This window comes from Eucyclogobius newberryi, unplaced genomic scaffold, assembly GCF_026437365.1.
Source record: "Eucyclogobius newberryi isolate DKJ021-1_F unplaced genomic scaffold, fEucNew1.0.hap1 SCAF_1, whole genome shotgun sequence".
Taxonomy (NCBI): Eukaryota; Metazoa; Chordata; class Actinopteri; order Gobiiformes; family Gobiidae; genus Eucyclogobius; species Eucyclogobius newberryi.
This window is the reverse complement of record NW_027315723.1, coordinates 54,207,867-54,216,941: the sequence shown is the minus strand read 5'-3', so window position 1 is coordinate 54,216,941 and position 9,075 is coordinate 54,207,867. Positions and strand designations below refer to the sequence as shown.

At 44.6% G+C, this 9,075-nt stretch overlaps 2 protein-coding genes across 2 annotated transcripts; one reads left to right on the top strand and one right to left on the bottom strand.

Annotated features, from left to right (window-relative positions):
* cyp4f3 (cytochrome P450, family 4, subfamily F, polypeptide 3) lies at positions 1–3,411 on the bottom strand. Its single transcript, XM_072448849.1, has 13 exons — positions 3,166–3,411; positions 2,646–2,790; positions 2,525–2,578; positions 2,339–2,466; positions 2,151–2,272; positions 1,935–2,081; positions 1,760–1,874; positions 1,372–1,438; positions 1,161–1,290; positions 780–913; positions 642–706; positions 286–368; positions 1–214 (listed from the first exon to the last, which is right to left on the bottom strand). Exons 1-13 carry the CDS (start codon positions 3,367–3,369, stop codon positions 16–18), a joined length of 1,593 nt encoding a protein of 530 aa, XP_072304950.1. The 5' UTR covers positions 3,370–3,411; the 3' UTR covers positions 1–15.
* An 845-nt stretch (positions 3,412–4,256) lies between these two features.
* On the top strand, positions 4,257–6,249 carry LOC140364290 (uncharacterized). Its single transcript, XM_072450386.1, has 5 exons — positions 4,257–4,699; positions 4,776–5,022; positions 5,091–5,340; positions 5,403–5,898; positions 5,982–6,249. Exons 1-5 carry the CDS (start codon positions 4,257–4,259, stop codon positions 6,247–6,249), a joined length of 1,704 nt encoding a protein of 567 aa, XP_072306487.1.
* The last annotated feature ends 2,826 nt before the right edge of the window (positions 6,250–9,075 follow it).

The following is a 9,075-nucleotide window of genomic DNA, read 5'->3' as shown; positions in this document are numbered from 1 at the left end:
GAGAGTGAAAACAAGTCAATACAATGTTCCCTTTGGGTTGAGTGGCTCCGCCTGCAGCCACATCCCTCCCTCCGCTCGCAGCACCAGTTGTGGAAGTCGTCGCACAGAGGTCCCTCCCTCAGGGTTCACTCCGGGGCTCAGGCGAAATCGGGCCAGGGTCAAGGCCACCACAACTTTCAGTTCTGCCAGGGCAAATTTCTGTCCAATACAGTTCCTGTAGACATGCACAGCTACATTACCAATCAATGACGGGTCATTTGTTGTAGTGCGTTAGGTGGAACTGACCGTGGGCCTGCAGAAAAGGGGAGGAATGCAGATGAAGAGTGGGCTTCTCTGTTATCCAGGTCAAAACGCATGGGATTAAACTCCTAAAGAAAAATAAACATGACATATATATATGAATCAGAATCAGAAAAGGTTTATTGCCATTGTCAATCAACAGAATTCACAAACATAGGGACTTGTCTTGGTGATTCGGTGCAACTTAAAAGTCTATATAAGTCAAAAAGAGAAACAATTTAAATCTGCTATGAGATAAAAAATAATATAAAAATAGGCTTACTATGTACACAACTTTACAGTTGAATTTACATATGTATTCCTGTGTAAACAAAAATAGAACAGTTTGGGTTTTTTCTTACATGTGGATTAGACCAGACAATGGGGTTGTGATGTGTGCCATAGATACTGACCAAGCAAATCACACCTGAAGTAACAAAGACATTATATTGCATTAGCTGCTGTACAGATAAACAAAACGGGCCCTTGTGTCCCAGAACCTTTCGGGACAGTTCGATTTCCCGGCAGTGCCATGTCCCGGGTGTATTTCCTGGTAACAGCTTGAACTGGAGAGTGCAGCCGCAGACTCTCTTTGATGCACATTGTGGTGAAGGGAAGTCTTGTCAAATCCTGCCTGCAAAACACATGAACATAATGTTACACCTAGAATTACACAGGTTTTTTCAATCAATCAATCAATCAATCAATCAATCAATCAACTTTTATTTATAGAGCCCTTTATAACACTTGAAGTGACCAAAGAGCTTCACAATAAAATCAAGGCAATACAAAAAATAAAAACAAACTGTAGAAAATAAAGTGTCATTACATTAGTGTTAAAAGCCAGTCTGAATAAATAGGTTTTTAGCCTTGATTATAACCATTCAATTGCTTGTTCGGCTCGTTCTTTTAGCAGCTCCATCACTTCCTCTCTGCATATTTCTTGGTAATGACTGTGACGTGCTAAATTGTACAGTGTCCAGGAAATTGCACTGGCTGTTGTGTCATGCCCTGTAGACAAAAACATGTAGCTTTATAGTTTGCTTTGTCTTCTCATTTCTTATTTTTTTACTTATAGAAGAGAAATATTACCAGCAAACATGAATGTATTGGCCTCGGCTAGAATCTCCTCATCTGATAAGCCTCGTCCATCTTCATCCTGTAAGAGAAATGCATAATTTCTCTGGTCCAAAAGGTCTAGAATATACCTGAGCTGCCCTCCACCTCCGTTTTTATCTTTTGGTGTGAGGGTCCTGTATAAACTGAGCTGAAGGGCAGGTTAGTATTTTATGGTCGAAATTGCAGTTGAAATGTCAAACAGCATTTTTCACAAATCTGATTTATGAGTTTAATATCTCAGTAATCTATTTAGTGGTTTAAAATACAGCGGTCAAAATGTATGCCTTTTCTCTCACATGGCTCCACTTATGATTCTAGACAGCAGACCTAACCTCGAGTTTATTTCTACAGTTTTTAGCACCTCTGCAGACAATATGATGTCCACAAAGTCTTTCCTCCTTTGTGCCATGGACAATCCACTCTTTGTCTGTCGACTGATGAGCGCACGCCGCTTCTGAACCACAGCTCTAGTAAACCTGAAATGGACAGGTGAGGTGAGTCTTAACTTTCAAAACCGAACTTTTGATTAGACTTACCCGTGCACAATGCTTAATGCCTTCTTGAACCGTTGGCCCTGCTTCGTCATCCAGTAAAGCCAATCCCAGTGGAGGAACATTTTAAGCCTTCGATCCATGATCAGATTACTCAACTCAACAATGGCTGACACGTACTCACTGGTGGAGCTGAAATGTTTTTGAATTAAAGTTTTATAAATGGATATGTTGAGTGTATGTTCACATGAGGTCGCTTACTCCTGACAGTTGCTGTTGTAGCTAAACGCACATTTGAGTAAACTATCCAAAGTCATCAGCGTGACATCATTAAACATCTCTATATTGTTATTTCCATTCAGTATCATGCGCTGCCACTTTTCCTGCAACAAGACATCCACAAGTCTCAGAAAACAGTGACCATAAAAGGACTATGTGTTCTGCCTCACGTGCATGATGGTGGTTGAAGTGTTAAACGGGACAATGTAGTTTTTCAGAATGTCAAAATGAAAGGCAGGGGTTAGCAGGCGCCTTTTACGAGACCATTCAGTGCCATTACTAGTCAACAGACTCTCTCCTGGAACACAAATATTTGAGAGGACAAGAAAAGTCTAGCAAGATAGAAAACAACTTACCCAGCCATGGGCGCAAGTGGTCATAAATGAGTTCATCTTTTAGCGTAACACTGCCTGAAATGACATTAACATAACATAATATATCTTGATCTGAGAGTAGAGATTTTTGTACACTGATTACCAGGGGCCATGAGCAGAGGTTTGACAAAGTCTGGGTGGAAAATCCTGACCAAATGATAGAAGGGCCCAAAGAACCAGCTGCAGGAGTGTTTGTAAGTCTTCACCAACTCATCCACCTGCAGTAGACCTTCCTCTGCACTCTGCATCTAGAGCAAGAGAAGGAATTCATCACTTCATCCTTGGAGAGGATACACTTTTGAAGCTTCTTGTGAAACAGACAAAACCTCTGATAAATTGGTTTATCGTTTTTCAATTTTCTTAGAATAGCTTTACTTAAGGTATCAATGAGAATAACAGGGTTATAGAAGTTAAATTATATTATATTTCTCATATTTGCTTGGTATATCGATCAGTTTTAATTGGTTGTGTCTTGAATACAGCACAGTTTTATGTTGGACAGGACATGCTGGGACGTTCATCCCTTTTCTAAAATGGACAATCAGCTTCTATATTATAACCCTTCAAGGCAACTGTTGTGAGTTGGGGCGGTTTTCCTACTGCACAAAAGACACTGATCCTACCTGGCCGAGGTGTCCTATCAGCCATGAGTGTGAAGGCGGCTTGCTGAAGCAGGACAGCTTGTGTGAGTACCAGGCGTGGCGGAGCAGCAGGTTCACAGTCCAGATCACAACTATTGCCCCCAGTCCAGTTCCAATCACAGCCAGGATATAAGAGGGTCTGTAGAAACTGACGAGCAGATCCAGAGCACCACAAAGAACAGACATGATGGAAACATGCAACGACACACTGACAAACTGTATGTGACTGTAACTACAAATAAAGGGAAGTCACTGATGTTGCCACCAAATGCTCCACCTTCACGTGTCTCAACAGGAAAAGTTGCAGTTGTTGTAGTACAATACAAGACACTTCCTAAACACTGTCACTTTAACCATCATTTAATCACTCATTGCACTGTTCACTTTCGGCACTACAAATGAAAATGTAACTGTAAATTTGTGTAGATAAGCCTATTTTTTATCTTTTATCATATAGTCTATTTTTATTTTTTATCCTTTAGCAGATTTTAATTGTTTTTCTTGTTGACTTATTATAACTTATTATTTGATCATTGTTCATTGTTTTAAGTTGCACCAAATCACCAAAGCAAGTTCCTATGTTTGTGAATTCTGTTCATTGACAATGGCAATAAACCTTTTCTGATTCTGATTCTGATTCTGATTCTGACAACATTGTGTGTCTAAATAAACTGCACACACGGAGTTACTTTCCTTTTGACAATAATACTTCAGGTAGTGATAGAACGCACCACTAGATGGCAGAACTGTATTCTGAGGCTTCAGGCTCAGTAAGCTGGTGTAACATGTGACCATCATGTGACACACCCATTTACACAGCTGAGCATTAATGAGCAGGGGTCAAAGTTCAAACTGTAATGCCAGTTAAACAAATAAAACAAAGAAAGTGGTTCTTTTTCAAGTGAGATTTGAAATGTATCAGGTGAGATGATATTTAGTGACACATCACCGATATGAAAATGATACAGACTCTTTTCACAACCTTGTTTTAGAATATGAAAGGATAGGATTTTAGCACTTCTTTGGCCTGGTTACAGCTTTAGTGCTTACATTTTATACATATGTGTTGCTAAATGAAAAAGGCTGTTTCTTGTCCAGGTTTCCATCCTGATATGAACAAAAAGACAAAATCACATGAAGCGTGTGACAAAAACTGGAGTGGCTTCACTGCTTCAACTTCCCATCACAATTCTGACCACCACTGCCCGCCTCTGGAGCCACATCTCCAGCCACAAGTAGGTAATGATGATATTGATGCAGAAGAGCTCTTCTGTCCCACTCTGCTCTCTGCTGCTCTGGCTCCTTTGGCCCTTGGAGCAGACCCAGGACCGAGCAGTGATGTCCTCAAGCAGGGCTATCTGGGAAAGCAGGAGCAAAAGCACAGGAGATATTTTGTCCTGCGAGCTGGAAGTCACTCCGGACCCAGTCGACTTGAGTGGTACAAAACACACGAGAGCTTCACAACAGTGGAAATGTCTTCAGGCAAAACAGGGCCTTTTGTCTCTCACAAACGAGGGTAAGCTTTAGTGCTTTTGTGACCCAAAAACAGACCTGCAATTGGCCAGTGATGAGGGAAACTGTATTTGGAACAGGGTGATGTTCCTGAGGCGCTGTCTTGGTATCAGTCTGATCAGAAGCTATAGAAAGGACTACAAAGTGTCCCTGCATACTAAAGACCAAACCCTAGTGTTTGTGGGGAAGGACGTACAAGACCAACAGGAGTGGTACACGGCTATTAAGAAGCAGATGGAGGAAGAGCTAAAGGATGAAGATGAAGAGGGCTTTGATGAAGAGGATGCAGGTTATTGCACCTTGCCCTTGTCTTCTTTCTATAAACAGGTCAGCAGCAGAGATTCTTTTCATTTTTTCTTGAATAAGGATGTGGATAAACAGTGGTGTTTTCTCAGGTGTGGCCGGTCACTGTGACGGCCAGAGGTCTTGGTCGCTCCAAAGCCCTGGCAGGTGAGATCCTTCTGTGTCTCACAGCTTCTTCTCTGGTCTTGGTCCGAGTGGGCAATGACCATGAGCAGCCTTCGGTCACAATGCCCCTGCTGGCCGTGCGACGCTTCGGTCATTTGAATGGCTCTTTCTTTCTTGAGCTTGGCAGATCAGCACCTCACGGGCCTGGAGAAATCTGGATGGAAGCAAGAGAAGAAGGTATTTAGAAACATAATTATTTTGGATTAAAGTCAGCCTTATCAATGTCTTTATCCAACCAGGAAATGTCTTACTGGCACAGCAAATTCACATGGTTGTCCGTGAAGCAGTGAGAGCTCTAAGAGTTATTCCAGACTTTAACTGGTCATCAAGTCCGAGTAAGCGCAGTACCTCTCTTTCCCACAACCTGTTTGCCCCAATGCGCAGCCGACCAAAACAAAGAGAGAAGCTGGGGCACTGCAGACCCACCGGTTTCCCTCTACCTCAGGTCTTAAGTAAAAGCCAGAACCAAAGTGACCATGACATTGAGGAGACACTACGACCAGACAGTGTCAGCCTGAGCCCTGTGACAAAAGAGCCCAGTTTTGACCCTGAGGCTGAAAGTTCTATGGAGAGAAAGTCTGATCATTCTCCACTCAGCGAGGGGCCTGGATACATGCTGATGTCCCCACAGCTCAGTCAGAGCCTCCACCAAGACGAGTACGTGTCTATGACCAGCCCACACAAACAGGCCCTGACCAAACGCACATCACTCTCTGTTCTACAAACCTCATTCAGGTAAGATCCAAGTTATGTTTTCATATTTAAAATCATGTCTATTACTTATGATCATTGGCCATCTCTGTTTCTCTGTGTTTTAGCTCTTTCTCAGATGTGCAGCCTCAGCACATCACAGCACAGACGCCACCACCTTGGACACTGTTCTCAGGACAACAGTCAAACCCACGAGCTGTGACCGCGGGGACCACATCTTCTCCAGTGAGGAGAGCCGGGGGCCTCACACCCATTTGTCTGTTTAGTAGAAGCCCTTTGGAACCGGTCGGTCCACTGCCAGCACCAGAGCAATCTGTCCTGAGAGGCATACTGTCATGTCTGCCTTGTCTACAGCCCAACAGATCTCATCACTAACTACTATAATATATTCACAATATTCTTCTTGATTGTGAGGTTACTTTACTTAATTTGTGAGAAATGGGGGGGGGGGGAAGTTGTTTCCATGTGTGATTTCACTCTCGAAATGTAGAATAACAATCCATGTACATGAGAAAATAAAGCAATTCAAATGCACATACTGTCCATTGTTTTTGTGTCAATTATTTCTATGCAAGCTTTTTTGTTTTGTTATTTTAACATCATATGAACAAACGCAATGAAATAAGACAAGAACACAGAGACTGTAATAACAGTAGACATCCAGCAAATCAAAAAGCAAAAGTGAAAATCATGCCACACAAACCCCAAAGAAAATGCCCCATTAAGCCCAAAGCCAGTAATATGTAAATTTAAATAATTAAATGAAATTAAAATATGTCAATGTATTTTTTTTCCATAATACAAATATCCAATATAATGTTAGTCCAGTTCTTTTTTGCTGCTGCCAGGAGGAAGCTCTAGAGGGAGCTGCTGACTGTCCATGGCAGGGATCCTGTGGCCCAAACACAGAGTCATGAGGTCAAAACATAGAGTCCTGAGGCCCAAACGCAGAGTCCTGTGGCCCAAACATAGAGTCATGAGGTCAAAACACAGAGTCCTGAGGCCCAAACGCAGAGTCCTGTGGCCCAAACACAGAGTCATGAGGTCAAAACACAGAGTCCTGAGGCCCAAACGCAGAGTCAGGAGGTCAAAACACAGAGTCCTGTGGCCCAAACACAGAGTCATGAGGTCAAAACATAGAGTCCTGAGGCCCAAACGCAGAGTCCTGTGGCCCAAACATAGAGTCATGAGGTCAAAACACAGAGTCCTGAGGCCCAAACGCAGAGTCCTGTGGCCCAAACGCAGAGTCAGGAGGTCAAAACACAGAGTCCTGAGGCCCAAACGCAGAGTCAGGGGGTCAAAACACAGAGTCCTGTGGCCCAAACACAGAGTCATGAGGTCAAAACATAGAGTCCTGAGGCCCAAACGCGGAGTCCTGTGGCCCAAACGCAGAGTCAGGAGGTCAAAACACAGAGTCCTGAGGCCCAAACACAGAGTCATGAGGTCCAAACACAGAGTCCTGAGGCCCAAACACAGAGTCACGAGGCCCAAACACAGAGTCATGAGGTCCAAACACAGAGTCCTGAGGTCCCAACACAGAGTCCTGAGGCCCAAACACAGTCATGAGGTCCAAACACAGAGTCCTGAGGCCCAAACACAGAGTCACGAGGCCCAAATACGGAGTCACAAGGCCCAAACACAGAGTCCTGAGGTCAAAACACAGTGTCCTGAGGTCCCAACACAGAGTCCTGAGGCCCAAACACAGTCATGAGGTACAAACACAGAGTCCTGAGGCCCAAACACAGAGTCACGAGGCCCAAATACGGAGTCACGAGGCCCAAACACAGAGTCATGAGGTCAAAACACAGAGTCACGAGGCCCAAACAACAGAGTCATGAGGTCCAAACACAGAGTCCTGAGGTCCAAACACAGAGTCACAAGGCCCAAACACAGAGTCAAGAGGCCCAAACACAGAGTCGTGAGGTCCAAACATAGAGTCCTGAGGTCTAAACACAGTCACGAGGCCCAAACACAGAGTAACGAGGTCCAAAACACAGTCATGAGGTCCAAACACAGAGTCACGAGGTCCAAACATAGAGTCACAAGGCCAAAACACAGAGTCACGAGGTCCAAACACAGAGTCATGAGGTCCAAACACAGAGTAATGAGGCCCAATCACAGAGTCCTGAGGCCCAAACACAGAGTCATGAGGTCCAAACACAGAGTAATGAGGCCCAATCACAGAGTCCTGAAGCCCAAACACAGAGTCACGAGGTCCAAACACAGAGTCCTGAGGCCAAAAACAGAGTCACGAGGCCCAAACACAGAGTCACGAGGTCCAAACAGAGTCACGAGGCCCAAACACAGAGTCACGAGGTCCAAATACAAGGTCATGAGGTCCAAAGACAGAGTCATGAGGCCCAATAACAGAGTCCTGAGGCCCAAACACAGAGTCACGTGGTCCAAACACAGAGTCATGAGGTCCAAACAGTCACGAGGCCCAAACACAGAGTCATGAGGCCCAAACAGAGAGTCATCAGGTCCAAACACAGAGTCCTGAGGCCCAAACACAGAGTCCTGAGGCCCAAACACAGAGTCATGAGGTCCAAACACAGAGTCGTGAGGTCCAAACACAGAGTCCTGAGGTCCAAACACAGAGTCATGAGGCCCAAACACAGAGTCACGAGGTCCAAACACAGAGTCATAAGGTCAAAACACAGAGTCCTGAGGTCCAAACACAGAGTCATCAGGTCCAAACACAGAGTCTTGTGGTCCAAACACAGAGTCATGAGGTCCAAAAACAGAGTCCTGAGGCCCGAACACAGAGTCACGAGGCCCAAACACAGAGTCACGAGGCCCAAACACAGAGTCAAGAGGTCCAAATACAGAGTCATGAGGTCCAAACACAGAGTCATGAGGTCCAAACACAGAGTCCTGAGTTCCAAACAGTCACAAGGCCCAAACACAGAGTCCTGAGGCCCAAACACAGAGTCACGTGGTCCAAACACAGAGTCATGAGGTCCAAACAGTCACGAGGCCCAAACACAGAGTCATGAGGCCCAAACAAAGAGTCATCAGGTCCAAACACAGAGTCCTGAGGCCCAAACACAGAGTCCTGAGGCCCAAACACAGAGTCATGAGGTCCAAACACAGAGTAATGAGGCCCAATCACAGAGTCCTGAGGCCCAAACACAGAGTCATGAGGTCCAAACACAGAGTAATGAGGCCCAATCACAGAGTCCTGAAGCCCAAACACAGAGT